The sequence below is a fragment of the Piliocolobus tephrosceles genome, chromosome 18 (assembly GCF_002776525.5).
Source record: "Piliocolobus tephrosceles isolate RC106 chromosome 18, ASM277652v3, whole genome shotgun sequence".
NCBI lineage: Eukaryota > Metazoa > Chordata > Mammalia > Primates > Cercopithecidae > Piliocolobus > Piliocolobus tephrosceles.
The window spans coordinates 72,938,904-72,958,996 of NC_045451.1; the positions used below are offsets into that span (position 1 = coordinate 72,938,904).

The 20,093-nt window shown below is 39.9% G+C and overlaps 1 protein-coding gene across 8 annotated transcripts in view; it reads right to left on the reverse strand.

Annotated features, from left to right (window-relative positions):
* Positions 1-513: 513 nt before the first annotated feature.
* PTPN2 (protein tyrosine phosphatase non-receptor type 2) overlaps positions 514-20,093 on the reverse strand; it is a 100,496-nt gene continuing 80,916 nt past the window's right edge. For 4 of the 8 annotated variants that reach the window (XM_023228343.3, XM_023228346.3, XM_026455981.2 and 1 more), the window contains 2 exons: positions 18,158-18,339; positions 9,580-10,029 (listed from right to left, as the gene is read on the reverse strand). In XM_023228343.3, the coding sequence (XP_023084111.1) occupies positions 9,822-10,029; positions 18,158-18,339 (390 nt within the window). In that variant the 3' untranslated portion in view covers positions 9,580-9,821. Of the gene's footprint in view, positions 881-9,017; positions 9,111-9,218; positions 10,030-18,157; positions 18,340-20,093 lie in introns of those variants that run through there. The other 4 variants (XM_023228345.2, XM_023228344.2, XM_023228342.3 and 1 more) reach the window with 3 other exon arrangements.

The following is a 20,093-nucleotide window of genomic DNA, read 5'->3' on the forward strand; positions in this document are numbered from 1 at the left end:
TTCTAAAAACTGCACTGAACTGCTGTTACTTGGTTTGAAATTACTGTCGATCTTAAGGCAACACCATTATCTATATTAATATTCTCCCAAGTAACAAAGGAATATCGTTAACTCTTCTATTATTGCTTTCACCTAACCTGTACGATTAAGGATAGAAAGACTATTGAAGGGCAACTAAAAAACTTTTTGAGACGGAGTTTTCACTCATTGCCCAGGGTGGAATGTAGCGGTGATATCTTCGCTCACTGCAACCTCTGCCTCCCAGGTTCAAGTGATTCTCCTGCCTCAGCCTCCCAAGTAGCTGGGATTACAGGTGCCTGCCACCAGGTCCAATTTTTTTTCTATTTTTAGTAGAGACGGGGTTTCGCCATGTTGGCCGGGCTGGTCTCAAATCCTCAAGTGATCCGCTCGCCTCGGCAATATGTCAATTACTTGTTACAGAAATTATAAACCCACAGGAAAATATTATTAGAAGCAGAGCTGTCCTAAGATAATGCACACAAACCAACATAAGACTATTTAACAAAAATATTTAATGCTGCCAAAAAGTATAAAAATACAGTAGGAATGGCAGTACAATACAAAGTAATCTCTCCTAATTTATTTCTTGTACATCTGTCTACATTTCATACACGCATTAAAAACACTTAACACATCCAATTAAAGGTTCTGCAAAGTCTTCTGCTGGTGGGTGCTCTTCATCCCCTGGATGTAAAGTTTACTTTGTAAACAAACAACTGTGAGGCAATCTAGCGGGTTAGCGAGCCTCACTTCAGTTTCCGGAGTGGGCTTCAGGTCTTGCTTTGCACATCAATGGTTCAAAATTTATAGCTGCAGAATATTCTCAAGTCATGAACATTAGGTGTCTGTCAATCTTGGCCTAAAACATAAAATAAGAAGTCATCTATTCAATTCATATTTACCAAACACAGACGAACACAGATGCACACAAACATAAAAGGACTAACAATGAACTGCAAAGGCCACCAAAAATCATCCCCACATGCCGCATCCAACCACGCTAAGTGCCCCACTGTTATCTCGGTAAAATGGCTGAGGTGTCGGATATCACACGGGGGTGGGGTGGCGCGGCCTCATGACTTATATTCTTTTTCAAGAATTATGTGAATTTTTAAGGTCATGTTGTTTTACTCAAGAAGTGACCTCTATGTGATACTGACAGACAGACAGGTTTTAAAAATAATGTACCCACAAGAATTTAGCAAGACTTTATAGTATGTACTAGACTTACCAATACTTTGGAATTCAATGCAAAAGTCTAATCCAATTTGGACCTCCACTGTGTAATACTGCTAAAAATATTATCAACATACTGTTTGAACATACAGTCGGCCTATAGTTTTAAATCACAGGTTGTTAGCAGATGCTTTTTGCCCTGAAGGATAATACTAACAATTATATCTACTGAAATGAAGTGACCCAATCTTAAGCTACTATTAATACAAAAGACATAAAATAATTGACAGATTTATTGCATTTTAATGCCAAAAAGTAAAAATAAATGAGAGTTCAAATAAGCAACAGACAGATGGAATGACTATCGTAAGGGCAGTTGAGTTTTTGATGTCACTTCACAAACTTTGCAAGAAACTGAACTTTTTAGGAGGTCAGTGGTATTTCCATTCTTCCCCCAGCTCCCCTCAGTACCACAAAACCTCCAAATCTAAATACTTGTCAGTATTATATCTTCACATATATATTAATAAATAGGAAATATAAATCGTACCCACACGTTTAGTCAAGAACTCCCAAATGCTGAGAATTAGGCTACTCCCTTTAAAGACAGGGTATTTGGCGGAATTTTATCAAGCACCTTGGTGTTCGGAACAGTCCTTTTTTCCTTTGATTATCCAACACTGACAGAGAAATGTCAAGTCATCAAGAAAACATTCTCATTAGATATCTGTGAGTTCAAAACTACTATGGATGTTTATTACATGAATCTTCAGAACCTGAACCGAAGTGGCTGAAGGTACTTTTTGTTGATTCTGAGTGCTGCAAAATATGTTTTCCATGCATCCATGTTTTTTTAAAATAAACAACTTAATTCAATCAATCAAAGTGAATGAAATAATGATCTGGTTTAGAGAATACTCTGATGTTCTAGTATCTCTCTGTTGCAGTGGTAATTCAGACTGGTGCACCAAGTTTTTTAAATGTGCTCCATTTAAAAAATAGAGAATTACTCTGGATTTTAACAGGTAAGAGTGGTTGTCTATTACTTTCCCACTTAAATATTCCATTTAAAACAGAGTCGATTGGACGCAGTGGCCCAAGCCTGTAATCCCAGCACTTTGGGAGGCCGAGGCGCACGGATCACGAGGTCAGGAGATTGAGACCATTCTGGCTAACACGGTGAAACCCCGTCTCTACTGAAAAAAAATACAAAAAAATTAGCCAGGCATGGTGGCGGGTGCTTGTGGTCCCAGCTACTTGGGAGGCTGAGGCAGGAGAATGGCGTGAACCTGGGAGGCAGAGCTTGCAGTGAGATTGTGCCACCGCACTCCAGCCTGGGTGACAGAGCCAAACTCCGTCTCCAAAAAAAAAAACAACACAGAGTCAGTGTAACATAATAGAAAAAGTATGAGGTTGGGAGTCACTGGAAGTCTACAGATTGGAGAGTGAATCTCAGTTCTGTTATGTACTAGCTGTGCAATCTTGGGCAAGTTACTTATTCTTTGACTCAGTTTTCTCATCTGAAAATAGGGAGAATGCTGTCTACCTAGAAGAGGTGTTATGTGGGTTAAATATAGATTATGTATTTAAGCTGGTTGGCAGAACTATAGGTGTTGACCATACCTCATGTCCTTCCCCAGTATTTTGTTACAGATACACTTACCAAGAATGAACTATCATTTATAACTGAAGGACCGTGTTTTTAAAAATTCACGTTATTATTTATTTGTAAATATTATTCAGGGAGGAGGGTAAGAAAATACGGTTAAATCATTGGGAGGGTTAGTTGTTTTAAAGACTTTACCTGCAAGACTGAAAAGAAAAATGGGCTCCACTTTAATCAATTTTTGCTATTTTTATTTAAAAAGGCAAAGGCAAGAGAAATGGGTTCAAACAAGTCAAATGAAACAAACGTGGTGCTTTCTGTGGAGACGGTGGCTCTCACACACCGCTTTATGCTGGGAAGGTGCAAGGGTCAGGTGGGTGTGGGCAGAGGGTCCAGTCCCAAGTCAGCTCTACGCCTCAGGCCACGGAAAGCCAAACTGCACCAAGAATAGGTTGTGCCACCAGACATCCACACCAATATTCTACTAAACTGAATGGAGGCTCATCAGAAACTTCTCTTAGTGCAAAGATGCCCCACAGATGACTTCCCTAGGTTCCCGCTCCTGAATTCACCAAACTCAAAATAACTGAAGTTTTTAATAGCAGAAATTTGATATATCAAGAGCAACCTGTTTCTGAAAAATCTGCCAAATCAGAGCCACAATAAAGAACTTGATGTGTCTTTAAAAACTGGTCTGTATAAAGAAAAAAATTCCTGTGCAATTCTTGGAGCTCCTCAAAACATACTGTCTAACGCAAAACCAGAAAGGCCTGAAGCAGTTTCTGTAACATCCTCACCAAATTGCATAATTCCCACCTTCCATCCTAAATTTAAAAAAATAAAGTAGGAAGAGTTCAAAAGTCTGAACTTTTCATTCTCCCAATGCCCAGAGGGTCAGGGCTTTTTTTTTTTAAATAGAGATGGGGTTTTACCGTGTTGCCCAGGCTGGTCTCGAACTCCTGGGCTCAAATGATTCTCCAGCCTCCGTCTCCCGAAGTACTGGGATTACAGGCGTGAGTTACCAAGCCAGGCCCAGTCAGGGCTCTTTGAAATGTTTTCCTTGTCAGATTGTTACCCACTAGAGACAAGGCCTCGCAAACCAAGTAAACACTTCTATCCATCACTCCTCACAGTCAGCGATGGCTCTGCCCTGGGCTAAACCGTACACAGCAGGAGAAAAGGCTCAGCAATGGCAGTGAGGAAAAATGCTCCCCTCCCTGAAGGACAATGAGTCTTCCCAGAACCCAGGCGCCAGGGGAGGCAGCCTTAGGAGAAAGCACATGTGCAGCATTGCTCAATACTGTTCTTGGAGCAACTGAATGTGCTAAATATTCAGAAAATTCCTGCTGCTGAGGGAAAAATAACCAAACTCATACTATTTTCCTAGAAGTTCTTACTTAAATAATACTACCCAAAGAGGAGTGAAAAGCTTAAATTCTTAATTCTGGATGAACAACATAATGGCTGTATTAGGACCAGGCACACAGAACACAGCCACTGAGTGTGCAGTATTGGAATTGGGGAGCTCTCGGTAGAGCAGGGATTGAGGAGTCCACACAATCTGAGCTGCTTTCCACCAAGGCGTGTTACCCCCTACACATACGCACTGGAACAAAGACAGCTGTAATTTCTAGTGTATCTGCACTTCTAGGGGGAGGTGGGATTACAGGAGTGAGTTCCACGCCAGGCCCAGTCAGGGCTCTTGGTAATGCTGTCCCATAGACACTGCTTTGAAGATGGGTATAAGGGAAAGTGGAATTGAAACCACACAAATGAACTGGGGAGAAGGATGAGTGGAACAGGTCAACTCCAGAGTAAACCACACAGGTAGGCGGCTTTTAAATCGTGAAAAATACATTTCTGTTTTTCAAAATTTTATTAATAAGATTCTAGGCCCCACCATCTAAATAAGTCAAAGCCAAATAAGGGCCTCTTAAAAGTCAGAGACTTTATTAGCTGTTGATGTATAAATGGGAATGCAGAACAGGCGTTTCTGCTATGCACTTAGTTCTGCTATGCACTTAGTTCTGCCATGCACTGTGCATCAAGCACAGCCAGGTGAGGGATGACCTCAGACACCTTTCCCTGCGGGGTACAACAGACTGAGAGGAATCTATGCCCTGGCTACACATCACTGAGAACCCATGTGTGCACCTGCCAGAAAAAAAGATAAACCAATGTTTATAGAACTGGAACTCCTGCTTGAACATAGAAATGGACTACATGCCTAATGACATTTGGCTTATAATAGACTATATTTTAAAAAATATATATATATATTTATATATATATCTTTAAAATGTTTTTATCTATTTTATATACATCTATGTGTGCATGCGTGTGTGTGTGTGTGTACAGAGACACAAATATATAGAGACAGACAAGTCTCCTCTATTGCCCAGGCTGGAGTGCAATGGCTCCATCATAGTTCACTGCAGCCTCAAACTTCTGTGCTTATGCAATCCTCCTGCCTCAGCCTCTAGAGTAGCTGCGACTACACGCATATGCCAACATACTCAGCTAAAATTTTTTTCTTTTTTTTTTTTTTTAAGTAGAGACCCAAGCTGATCTTGATCGAACTCCTAGGCTTAAGCAATCCTCCCACCTTGCCCTCCCAAAGTTCAGGGAATACAGGTGTGAGCTACTGTGCCCAGCAAAAATCTGGTTAAACATCTGTATCTGAAAAGTAAAAATCAAGGCAGACTAGATTTTTAAGTCTGTACAATAACCAGGCAGACAATATGGGAATGTAGGTACTCATTATGGTATAGAACAGTCAGCCAAAACACTTTTAATACCAGCAGGTTCTGGTCTGGAACTAGGTATGTAATCTAGTCAGTGATATTTTTTTTCAGAGGGAAATGAGTTGCAGTTGCAGTCTTTCTTTGAGAATTATCTAATTCTAGTATATGTTACACATCTGAGACTTTTCAATGACAGCACCATAAAAGGATGGAGAAATGCCAGTTTCAGGTTGATTAACAACAATACCTACTTCATAAAATTGTGTTGAGGATTAAGTAGAGTAATAAGTAAAGAAAAAATACAGTGTCTGGAATACAGTAAACCATCAATAAATGGTGCTTTGAACTGACTGTTGAAAGCAAAGGAGTTGATATAAAAACTGGAAGACCATTTCATATCATAAACTGCTTTTTAAACCAATCCACACTTTTTGATTCATACCACCAACTTTAGTTTAAGACAAAGAGGACAGGCACAACAAGTGCACATTAGCTTAGAATCAGAACCCCTTCCACTGACATACCATTAAAAGAAAACGATTAACACATTTTTTTTTTTCCTTTTCTCTTTTCTTGTTCATTCTTGGTAGAAACATTAGAACAACAATGAAATGGACTAAGAACATGAAAGGACCAAAAGGCAGAAAATCGGACAAATTGTATAAAGTCTCCTCCAACACAAGAAATGGCCTTTATATTGCTCTGAAGTCCTCCATGTACTTATTACATGTTACGTTTTTTAACTCTTTAAGAATGCAGAAAATGAGTATTTTCTTTTTTTTTTTTTTTTTTTGAGATGGAGTCTTGCTCATCACCCAGGCTGGAGTGCAGTGGTGGGATCTCGGCTCACTGCAAGCTCCGCCTCCCGGGTTCACGCCATTCTCCTGTCTCAGCCTCCCGAGTAGCGGGGACTACAGGCGCCTGCCAACGCGCCCGGCTAGTTTTTTGTATTTTTAGCAGAGACGGGGTTTCACCGTCTTAGCCAGGATGGTCTCGATCTCCTGACCTTGTGATCCGCCCGCCTCGGCCTCCCAAAGTGCTGGGATTACAGGTGTGAGCCACCGCGCCCGGCCGAGTATTTTCATTTTTATATGGATACATTAAATATGGAGAATTATATTTTTACATTCTATATATGTGCAAGCATAGATAAAAGTCAGTCATAGGCTAACATAAAATAAATACTTGGCTAACATTGGAAAGGAATATATAACTTCTTGGTGTAGCTAGAGAACATGGCATTAAAACAAAGGTTGCTGTCAATCTATTAGATACGAATTAAAAACTCCTGAAAATAAAAAAAAAACTGTTTTTTAAAAATGTTTTCTTCCTTAACCTATTCAAAAAGCAACACTACCTCATTCAAGTCAAAGTATATATCTGACTCTTAAAATCTGTTAAAATTAGAAAATATTTAATATCATGAGGACGTAAGGATACAACAAGTTTTTTTAAAGCTGTAGAACCCATCTAGAATTGCTAACTTTTTTCTCTGGCTGTTACCAGAGAAGGCAGCCACGTCTGTCTCTTTGACCAGCACACCTCACCGAATAAAAAGTCAGGATAATGATCATGGGCACAACACGATGTCATGTGTTTTCACGATATCCACCAAAAAATATTATTACTGGTAAAAACTGAACACTATTTAACGCATCCACTCTCAATGCCCTTCTCAAGTATCTGCTCGGAGAAGGAAAGATGACTAACCTTAGAAGTGTACCAACAAGTGTTCATCACACTGAATGTGGTTTTAAAAATCTATGCGACACCACCCAGAGGACAGAAAGCAAACAGAAAGCAAAGCGTAAGCGGATGAAGCGCATTCAGCCAGCAGAGGGGTGAGGCACGCCCTCCCTGGCACAGGCTTCCTCAAGTCTTCACCTGTGTACCGAAAACAAGCCTGGTTTCAACTGGAAATGTCATGAGGTCTACTTATATTTGACTTGCAGAGGAACATACTGTATTTAGCAAAGACAAACCAATACGAACTGGAAAGAGGTTTTAAACCAATAAAAACCTGAAATGTGAAGGGTTTTGGATGCCTCAACACATGTTTAATGCAGACAGACATAAAAAAATGTCCCTCTTACCTCCTCTCCATTTCAAGGTTACAGGACACAGTAATACTGAATCAGGACACAGGCACATGTTATATAAATCTTATTTAATATATAGTACCACCTACATCCTGCTTTCATACTTTCAACATAATTTAACACATTCAAGGAGACTATGCAAATCAATTCAAAATATCTATCTATACCAATGGTTTTCAAACTTTTTTTTTTTGAGACAAAGTCTTGCTCTGTCACCAGGCTGGAGTGCGGTGGCGCAATCTCGGCTCACTGCCACCTCTGCCTTCCGGGTTCAAGCGATTCTCCTGCCTTAGCCTCCCAAGGAGCTGGGACTACAGGCATGTGCCACCACGCCCAGCTAATTTTTCTATTTTTAGTAGAGACAGGGTTTCACCATGTTGGCCAGGATGGTCTCAATCTCCTGACCTCGTGATCCGCCCGCCTTGGCCTCCCGAAGTGCTGGGATTACAGGCGTGAGCCACGCGCCCGGCCACAAATTGTTTTTTGTTTGTTTCTTTTGAGATGGAGTATGGCTCTGTCGCCCAGGCTGGAGTGCAGTGGTGCGATCTCGGCTCACTGCAACCTCCGTCTCCTGGGTTCAAGCAATTCTAATACCTCAGCCTCCTGAGTAGCTGGGACTACAGGCGCCCACCACCACGCCCAGCTAATTTTTGCATTTTTAGTAAAGACGGTGTTTCACCACGTTAGCCAGGCTGGTCTCGAATTCCTGACCTCAGGTGATCCACCCGCCTCGGCCTCCCAAAGTGCTGGGATTACAGGCGTGAGCCACCGCGCCTGACCAAACTGTTTTTAAATGGTAACTGCCCCCTTTAAAATACTTAAGCCTTGTGCAGACACCTTATGTGGCACATAAAGAGACAAGGCAGAGAAGCTGTGGTTGAAAGTAACTTGATGACCCACCTGGACATCCAATGAGCATAGTTTGAAAACCACTGAAATAAGGTATGCTATCCATAATAATGTTTGCTATCCATGCCTCCTAGCAATTAAATTTACAACAACAATTTCAAGTTTAAGACAAAAAAGTTAAACACTGAATGGAATGTTGAAATCTGAAGAAAGCTAGCACTCAAATGAGCAGTTAAATTCATTAAACAGTATGCTTTTAAAAAATACTAAGAAGTTAAAATGACAATGTAAGGTTTGCATATCATCATACTATTTATTGAAGTAGAAAGAACCTGAAAAATGTTTACGTCAAAACTTCAGTCTAGTAAACTGAAATCATGAATGATAAAATGCTGCTTCTTACTTTTGCTTCCTAAATCATAATTTACCCCAACTACATTGAAATTTTCATGAAAAATGAACATATTAATAACGGGATTTACAGAAACCAATTTCTTTACAAAAGTCTTGACCAATTGTTACCTGACTATCCCAGTAAGGAGAATTTTCCTTCAAAGATATTTTTAGGAAAAACTTTTGTTTCTTTGTTTGCTTTTCTTTTTAAAATGGGGAAAACTGTAAAACATAAAAGAAATGCAATGTATAGTAGAAATTGCTTATTCCGACTTCTAACTCCTCATATCAAACTTCTCTTTAGAAAAATGGAGAATGTATCCAGTACAATTCAATCAACACACAATTTATTTTTTTATGTAACAGATTTTTCAAATTGAGCTCTTAAAAAGTACAGTTAACTACAAAAGATTAAATAGATATTTATAAAATATATTTACCCTGAAATGTTTAAGAATATAAAGTGTTGCTGCCCATGTCAACAGTACATTATACATTACACACATTATTTAAATGTCATTTCCTTTCCATTAATAACGTAGATAAAACCACAATATTTATTGCTTATATCAAGTGCAGGTTAAAATCCAGATAGCCTCCAAAAACAAATCCTGTGATAAAGGATTTCTCAATGTTGGTCAGGTGAAATACTGTGTTTGACATGTATGAATACAGTTGCAAAATTTACCAGTTTTTAACAAACATGAATGTCTTTATTTTGGACAGCCATTTACAGTTTGGGTTTCAGAGGGACCTGCAGTGAAGAGTCCTGAGATGTTGAGCTTGTGACTGTAAATATCACTTATCTGGTTGGTGTCTATTCTACGGCACCGTTTTGGGATATGAGGCGTTTGCTGCAGACAAACCCCTGTGATTAACGTAGCACTGTCAGCTACTAGTGCAGAAGCTTGCTGGGCAAAATTAATTGTTTATTTATAGGGCATTTTGCTGAAAAAACAGTGTCCAGCCAACAAAAGCGCCAACCAAAATGACTGACACAAACCCCATCTTAGTGAGAATAGGTTGCCAATATAACCACCTTTTTCTTTTTCGTTCATTCTCATTTAGCCTCTGTTTCATCTGCTGCACCTTCTGAGCTGTGGTGGCCTTTCTGTCCTCTCGAATACGTTTCCGTAGAGCACTATGAAGAAATAAAAACAAGTAAAAGGAAGTGCACACAGAGCAGGACTTGAGTACTCTAACACAGAGGACCTAGGCGCAAATAAAACCATCCATATCCACATAGTTTTCACCCTACCTGAACACTGGAATAATGAGGGGAAAACCTTCAATATTTTTTTTTTTTTTTTGAGATAGCGTCTTGCTCTGTCACCCAGCCTGGAGTGCAGTGGTGTAATCTTGGTTCACTGCAACCTCCGCCTCCCACGCTCAAGTGATTCTCGTGCCTCAGCCTCCTGAGTAACTGGGATTTTAGGCGTGCACGACCATGCCCAGCTGATTTTTTGTATTTTTAGTAGAGACAGGGTTTTGCCATGTTGGCCAGGCTGGTCGAACTCCTGACCTCAAGGAATTCACCCGCCGTGGCCTCACAAAGTGCTGAGATTAGTGAGCCACAGTGCCCGGCCAAGAAAAGCCTCAATATTCTTAAATGATTCAGAAATGTACCTTGACAACCATTCCTGGTACAGTTTTATATTGATAACTGCTTTTAGTGGGACCTGAAAATAAGCAAGGAACTTCCTGGAAACGTGAAATGATGACTGTTAGTTTTCTTTCCTTTTTTGTTAACTAGTCAGCAGAAGCAGGAGTGAAAACACAAGGGGGTACTGCCTGCATCTGATCCCCTTTCCTGGTCATGTTTGATGGTTAAGGCTTTTATAAAAGCTATCTATTTAATATTTCCATGAATGTTCTGTTGTGGGAGCACCTATCCTTTTCTTTGATCATACACATTTCTAGCTCCCATTTTCATAGTTGATACAGAATTTGTTTTTTTTTTTTTTTTTGGGTGGTGGGATTGGGCGGGGGATGGAGTCTTGCTCTGTTGCCCAGGCTGGAGTGCAGTGGCATGATCTTGGCTCACTGCAACCTCTGCCTTCCAGGTTCAAGCAATTCTCCTGCCTCAGCCTCCCAAGTAATTGGGATTACAGATGTGCACCACTACGCCTTGCTAATTTTTTTTTGTATTTTTAGTAGAGATGAGGTTTCACCATGTTGGCCAGGCTGGTCTCGAACTCCTGATCTCAAGTGATCCGCCCACCTCAGCCTCCCAAAGTGCTGGGATTACAGGCATGAGCCACTGCGTCTGGTCTCAGAAATTTTGTTTCAATGGAAGGTCTCTTGACTCCCAAGATACTTAGTCCTGTTCTATATAAATAATAATGCCTGTTCTATATAAATAATAAAGCTACTCAGGAAGATGGCATAAGCCCAGGAATTCAAGTCCAGCTTCTGCAATACAGCAAGATCTTGCCTCTCTATAAAAACACACACAAGGCCAGGCGCGGTGGCTCAAGCCTGTAATCCCAGCACTTTGGGAGGCCAAGACGGGCGGACCACGACGTCAGGAGATCAAGACCATCCTGGCTAACACGGTGAAACCCCGTCTCTACTAAAAAGATACAAAAAACTAGCCGGGCGAGGTGTCGGCACCTGTAGTCCCAGCTACTCGGGAGGCTGAGGCAGGAGAATGGCGTAAACCCGGGAGGCAGAGCTTGCAGTGAGCTGAGATCCGGCCACTGCACTCCAGCCCGGGTGACAGAGCGAGACTCCGTCTCAAAACACACACAAACACACACACACACACACACACACACACACACACACACAACGGCCAATGGCAACATGTAGGTTACTATTTCTTCCATCCCCTCTTTTCACTTTTCTGTATTACAGCAAAGGCCTAACTAGCTTCCCTGCCCTCAAATTAAATATTATTGCCATGGTAATTTTTCTAGAGCATACTCCTAGACATGCAGCTTGATTTAAAACTTTTTTTTTTTTGGTTACAGGGCCTAGTGCACAATAGTGCTTAAAAATCTCAAATCCCTCTTCAATGTCTCCTACATTGAGACTACTTTTTTCCTGGTCAAGATGTTTAACCTGAATTTAACTATGATAAATAATGATTAAAGAAATGCATTGTATGAGGCATTCTAAAAGATAACTGGCCTAGAAGCTTCAAAAATACAAATGTCAAGGAAGGAAGAAAAAGGTAGGGAACAGTTCCAGATTAAAGGAGACCAAAGACTCACATCAACTAAATACAGTATCAATCTTTGATTAATCTTGAAATATTTTTTAAACAGCTACAGAAGTTGGGATCAGGAAAATGTTCTCAAATTAGATCGTGGTGCCAGCTACACAATTTAGTAAATGTATTAAAATTCATTGAATTGTATACTTTAAAGGAGTAAACTTTTGGTATATAAATTATCTTTCCATAAAACTGTTTATTTAAAAAGCTATATGGTGAACTTTTCAGACAAGAGAAATCTGAATTGAACTATGTATTAGAATACTTTAATCAATGTTACACTTCTTTGGTGTACTGGAACCTTCTCTCCCCAAGAGATTGTTAGTGGGAATGTAAAATGGTTCAGCTGCCATAGAAAACAGCTTTTGACAGCTCCTCAAAAAGTTAAACACAGAGTTACCATATGACCCAGCAATTCCACTCCTAGATACATACCCAAGAGAACTGAGAACACATGTCCACGCAAGTGCTTGCCAATATTCTCCTGCTATGCAGAACTTTGTTCTTGCCATTTTTTGCTGTTCTCCCAATTTGTTCCCCACTAAAATAGAAACCTTCCCTTCTCTCCTGTCCTCTCATTTCAATTATACTCAATTATCCTTGCTCCACCCCCTCTAGCCCTTCTATTCTTACGGCATTTCATTTGAAGTAATTTATAATTTACTAATAATGTGCTAACGTGGGTACCTGTTTTATCTTCATAACATATTCCGCAACTTGAGGACGGACTGTGTTTTGCTATTTTTGTTCATCTTACGGTGCTTTCTCATGTCTTTTTCACTTTTTGTTATTATATACACAGGTATCCCTGGCTGTCGGAACTCCATCTGAATATTTGCTATAATGACTTGCAAAAACTCTTACTCAGAATTGACTCTCTGAATTGAAAATTCACTATCACAAATATGCATATACCTGCTAGTGAAAAAATTTGTGTTCAAGTGTAGGCAAAATATGTGTAAAAACAGAGAGGGGGTTAGCCTCCCAGGGGCCCTTTATTAGCTTTTGCCAGGAGCCTGGGGGTATCGTTAACAACCTTCCAATTTAGATACATTCTCTAACATATTATTTCTTTTTTTTTTTTTTTTGAGACGGAGTCTCGCTCTGTCGCCCAGGCTGGAGTGCAGTGGCGCGATCTCGGCTCACTGCAAGCTCCGCCTCCCGGGTTCACGCCATTCTCCAGCCTCAGCCTCCGAATAGCTGGGACTACAGGCGTCCGCCACCTCGCCCGGCTAGTTTTTTGTATTTTTTTTTTTTAGTAGAGATGGGGTTTCACCGTGTTAGCCAGGATGGTCTCTTATCTCCTGACCTCGTGATCCACCCGCCTCGGCCTCCCAAAGTGCTGGGATTACAGGCTTGAGCCACCGCGCCCGGCCAACATATTATTTCATTTTTTATTTTCATTGCGGTATAAAAAGCAATTATAATTTGTATCTAGTATTTTGTCATTTACCATATAAGCCCAATATCCATTAAGTGTTATATGATTACATAATTAGTGCTTTAATGCTATACAGGAGTTTAAAAGGTTTTGTACTATATTTGGGGGAACTGAGTATGCTTTCTGGTTGGGCTGAGAACACACTATTTTTCTCATTTAGAAGAATGGAACGGAGGTTTTTGCTTTCCAAAAGTGCACTACATGATTCAGGAATGGACTAGAGACAAATACCACGGCATGCCTTTATCTAATTTAAGAACACAATTCCAGAGAATGACAGACTACTCTCGATTTGTGACAAAATCTTTTCTTCCCTAGTGGGGCCTAAAGAAATTAGTCTGTGTAATGACTTGCCAAGTGGGACCTGCCCAGGTTTTCCCATGTATTTATGCAACTGAGGCCATTAATCAATGGGAATGCCTCCCGTGGACCCTTGCCCATGGAAGATCACGTGGTGTGGTCACGGCTCCCTGCAGCCCTTGCCCATGGAACATCACATGGTGTGGTCACGGCTCCCTGCAGCCCTTGCCCATGGAACATCACGTGGTGTGGTCACGGCTCCCTGCAGCCTCAACCTCTTGGGCTCAAGCAATCCTCCCACCTCAGCCTCCTTTGAGACTACAGGCATGTACCACCACATTTGGCTAAATTTTGTATTTTTTGTAGAGACAGGGTTTGCCATGTTGCGCAGGCTGGTCTTGAACTGCTAGGCTCGAGTGATCCACCCGCCTCAGCCTCCCCGAGTGTTGGGATTACGGGCATGAGCCACTCTGCCTGCCCCAGACTTTTCGTATGTCCAAGTTGTTTCTCACTCTCAGTGAACTGGGTTTCTGGGTTGGACTGTAATTGAGAATACTGGCTTTCAAACTCTGCAACCTACAATAAGAAATAGCATCACAACAGAGTACCCTCACACACACACTTACATATGTACCCAATGTATATGTAAATATATGGAATTTATACAGCACACATACATGTATAAAAACAGGTTAAAATTCTAAGTTCAGGGGTATGTACACATGCAGGCTTGTTACATAAGCTTGAAACTTGTGTCGTGGAGGTTTGTTGTACAGATTATTTCATCCCCCAGGTATTAAGCCTAGTACCCATTAGTCACTCTTCCTGATTGTCCCCCTCCTCCCACCCTCCACCCTCCGACAGGCTCCAGTGTGTGTTGTTCCCCTCTGTGTGTCCATGTGTTCTCATCATTTAGCTCTCACTTGTAAGAACATGTGGTATTTGGTTTTCTGTTCCTGCATTAGTTTGCTAAGGATAATGGCCTCCAGCTCCATCGAAGCCCCTACAAAGGACATGATCTCGTTCTTTATTATGGCTGCACAGCATTCCATGCTGTATATGTACCACGTTTTCTTTATGCAGTCTATCATTGATGGGCATTTAGATTGATTCCATGACTTTGCTATGGTGAACAGTGCTGCAATCAACATACGCGTGCATGTGTCTTTATAGTACAATAATTTATATTCTTTTGGGTGTAGACCAGTAATGGGATTGCTGCGTTGAATAGTATTTCTGTTTTTAGGTTTTTGAGGAATCACCACACTGTCTTCCACAATAGTTGAACTAATTGACACTCCCACCAACAGCGTTTAAGCTTTCCTTTTTCTCCACAACCTCGCCAGCATCTGTTAAATTCATGTTATTATTTTTGATATGCTGATAATTTTAAAAAATGTTTATAATCCAATAAACTTCACAACTATGTGATTTGACCTTCAATTTGAAAAACACTGCTTTGGAGGATATTCAACAATGAAAATGAATACAAGAAAGTACTGTGTTCTGTTTCTTTTGAAAGTTGAAATTCTGGCCAGGCATGGTGGTGGTTCCTGTCTGTAATCTCAGCACTTTGGGAAGCTGAGGTGGGAGGATCACAAGGTCAGGAGGTTTCACCTGGTCAAAACGGTGAAACCCTGTCTCTACTAAAAATACAAAAATTAGCTGGGTGTGGTGGCGGGGGCTTGTAATCCCAGTGACTTGGGAGGCTAAGGCAGGAGAATTGCTAGAATCCAGGAGGCGGAGGTTGCAGTGAGCCAAGATTGCGCCACTGCACTCCAACAACCTGGGTGACAGAGCGAGACTCCATCCAAAAAAACTCCAAAAAAAAAAAAAAGTTGAAATTCTTTCGATAAAACTTATTAGGATCTTTAATGCAAAGCTATCTATAGGTATTAAAAATACTGGGACTGATTAAAAAATAAAACTGTTCAGAGTAAACTTTATTTCACGCCCCGATCCTATGCTCTTCTTTTACATTTCTTTCTTTCTTTTTTTGAGATAGAGTCTTGCTCTGTTGCCCAGTCTGGAGTATAGTGGTATGATCTTGGCTCACTGCAACCTCCTGGGTTAAAGCAATTCTTCCACCTCAGCCTCCCAAGTAGCTGGGACAACAGGTGTGTGCCAACATGCCTGGCTAATTTTTGTATTTTCAGCAGAGACGGGGTTTCACCATGTTGGCCAGGCTGGTCTCGAACTCCTGACCTCAAGTGATCTGCCTGCCTTGGCCTCCCAAAGCACTGAGATTACAGGCGTGAGCCACCACGCCCGGCCTCCTCTTTTTTATTTCTGTAACCTTGTTTTTGCAATCAGCCTTCTCCTCTTACTTTTCTGTTGGGACTCCCTCTATGCTTTCAAACATGCACCAGTCTCATTTATCAGACAGGAAAGGAAAAAAGGGAAAGAAGAAAACACCGCCACCACATGTGAAAACATGTACAGGCACATAAACAAACACAGACCCCATAAAACAGCCTTTTGCAATCACTCTATAACTCCTGAGTGGTTTTTCTAGTCTCCTCTGTATTCACAACCTTGGATGAGTGATTTAACTCACTGGGATTAACATGGTTGGTCTGAATCTTTGTAGATTAAAACTCAACACTTCTGAAATACTAAGAACGCCATTTCAGTCACCAAGCCTGTTTTTCATTTAATTCTGCAGATAGTACTAGATAAAAGGGGGAAAACAGCAATAACACTAGGAATCTAAAAGCCTTATTATTGAAAAAGCAAAGGTAATTTAAAACTATTATTTCCTGATTTAAAGGTATTCTATTTAAGATAAAAAAGGGAACCAAAAAACATCATGCTTTCTTTTGCAGTCTAAAACTACTGAAGTCAAAAATTAGGAATAACATTGCTAAATCATAAAAAACTCTTCCACTATAATCTATAATAATACATGTATTATGTATTGGAATATGTTATTCGCACTGATAAAATTTCAGGTGTTTAATTTTTATATTAGGAAAATAGAGCAGTGAGGCTATAATGTATGGCAGACCTTGACTATTTTCATTCCAATCTAACAAATATAACCACAAGATAAAGTTCCCCACAATAAGAAGTACATTTGGCAAAAAGAGAAGAAGAAAAGGTATTCAGAGATGCAGGACAGAGCAAAGAAAAAGCTCATTCACTTTGCTATGTGACTTACACCAGGTTACCAGCTTCCTAATCTGTGACAGACAGTCTTAGAAATGTAGTTGTAATTTAAAATTCTGAATAGATGCCACATTCATACGGATTTTTTAAAAAACGCCTTTTTCTTCCTCTAGTAATGGAATTAAGCTTACATGTTTAAATGTTTTATTAAAGGCATATCATCAGTTATGTTCTAACTATAGTACAAATGGCAGATATTCATATTACTTACTTTCTGTACCATACCATATATTTTAGCACCTAATTATATTAACTTTTACACTCAATCATGATTGTTTCAAAGGATTTTTGAATTGGTTTCTATTTATAAGTATTGGCTGAAAGCTCCTTGAGAACATCTTTGTCATCAAATACCCTCAGGTAAGAAACAAAGGTTGTATTAATTTGGCCAGGCACAGTGGCTCTTTGGCCGGGCACACTGGCTCACGCCTGTAATCCCAGGACCTTGGGAGGCTGAGGCGGGTGGATCACCTGAGGTCAGGAGTTCAAGACCAGCCTTGTTAACATGGCGAAACCCTCTCTCTACTAAAAATACAAAAATTAGCTGGGTGTGGTGGTGGGTGCCTGTAATCCCAGCTACATGGGAGGCTGAGGCAGGAGAATCGCTTGAACCCAGGAGGTGGAGCAGTGAGCTGAGGTTGTCCCACTGCACTCCAGCCTGGGTGACAGAGAAAAAAAAAGGTTATATTAATTCAATAAAAAAGGGCCTATATTATTTCATATCATATATCATATCCACATAATTATTAATTATTATTTATGAGACAGGGTCTTGCTTTGTCACCCAGGTGGGAGTGCATGGTGGTATCTCAGCTCACTGCAGCCTCGACCTCCCCGGCTCAACCAATCCTCCCACTTCAGTCTCCAGAGTGGCTGGGACCACAGGCTCGCATCACCACACCTGGCTAATTTTGTTTATTTTCTGTAGAGATAAGGTCTCACTGTGTTGCCCAGCTGGTCTCAAACTCCTAGACTCAAGTGATCTTCCCACCTCAGCCTCCCAAAGTGTTGGGATCACAGGCGTGATTGTGTTTTCCTAATATAAAAATTACATACCTGAAATCCCAGGGCACCTGGTCCCATAAAATTTATTTTTAGAATAAAAAAGCCTCATCTTTCAGCATGCAGTTACAGAGAGATTACCTCTCGCTGTTCTCCTCCATTGCATCCTGCATTTTAGAGGAAAGTCCTGTGCATCGGTCGCCTGCCAGTTTTTCTTCTTCTAGACCTATTCTGTTCCCATTGTATTTTTCAGTCATGATTTTGTTTGGTGAATGATCAAAGGCAGGAGATAAGTCTTCCTTAGAAAGTTCTTTCCATCGTTTCTAGGTAGGGAAGAGAAATAAAACACAAACACTAAAAATTTATTTTCCTTAAATAAAAGAAATTTATGAATTAAAATCATATATTCAAGTTAAGAAAACCCAATGATGCTAAAAGATGAGTGAAAAAGAAAAAGGCATTTTGCCATACTGTAGCTTGTAACTATGCTTATTTTAATTTCAAAATTTTATAATAAAGCATTTAATATTTATGTACATCAATATATAGGTGAATACAATAATCTTAATAAAATCTCATGGACTTTTACCTATTTGAGGGCAAAGTATACTAGGACCACACTCAACTATTAGTCATAGTTACATAATTTTAATATTGGTATCCAGATCCACGAAACTCACAGCATGCTAAATCCATTCAATGCAAAGAGGTCCTCTCTCCAAGGTACATTATAATAAACCCATCAAAAGTCAGACATAGAGAATTCTAAAAGCAGCAAGAGAAAAGGATCAAGTCACATGTAAGGGAATCCGGCAGGTTCCTATCAACAGATTTCTCAGAAAACCTGTTCATGCCAAGAAAGAACGGCTTGCAGAGAATGGGATAATATATTCAAAGTGCTGAAAGATAACAACTACTAGCAAAGTTATCTTTCAGAAATGAAAGAAAAATGGAGTCTTTCCCAGACAAGCAAAAGCTGCAAGAATTTATTACCAAGAGACTAGCCTTACAAGAAATGCTTAAGGGAGTTGCTTCGACTGGAAGCAAAAGTGTAATTACTATCATGGAAACATATGATAATCTAATCTCACCGACACAGGTAAATTAATTACCAAATTCAGAAAATTCCATTGCTATAACTGTGGAATATAATCTTTCAAATCCTCATTATGAAGGTTAAAAGTAAAAAATGGTTAATGGTAACTACAGCTACCAAGTTGTTAAGGATCACACAATATAAAGATGTAAATTAAGCAACAGAAGTATAGGTTTGGGGGGAGGGCAAAAGTCAAAAATATTTTATGAGACAAACGTTAAGTTGTTATCAGCTTAAAACACTCTATTGTAACTATAAGATGTTTAGTGTAAGCCTCATAGTAACCACGAAGAAAAAAAGTAACTACAGCAGACACACAAATAAGAGAAATAAATCAAAGCTTCTCACTATAGAAAATCACCAAACCACAAAGGTAAACAATAAGAGAGAAAGAAAGGAATAAAGAACATGCAAAGCAAACAGAAAATAATTAACAAAATGGCAGGTGTAAGTCCTTATCTATCAATGATACCCTTGAATATAAATAGATTAAATACTTCAATGAAAAGATACAGCGGCTGAATGGATGAAAAAACAAAAAACAAAATCCAACTCTATGTTGCCTACAAGACACTCACTTCACCTGTAAGGACACACTAAGACTGAAAGTGAAGGCATGAGAAATGATATTACATGCAAATTAAAACCAAAAAGAGAAGAGGAGTAGCTATATTTTGATAAAGCAGACTTTAGGTCAAAAACTGTAAAAAGAAACAAAGGTCAAAGGGGTCAATTCAACAGGAGGATGTAATGATTTTAGATATCTATGCACCCAACACTGGTGCACACAATATAAAGCAAATATTATTAGACCTAAAGGGAGACATAGACTGCAATACAATAATAGCAGAGAACGCTACATCCCACTTTCAGCAATGGACAGATCATCCACACAGAAAATCAACAAAGAAACATAGGATTTAAACTGCACTCTAGGCCAAATGGACCTAACACACATTTACAGAACATTCTCTCCACCAG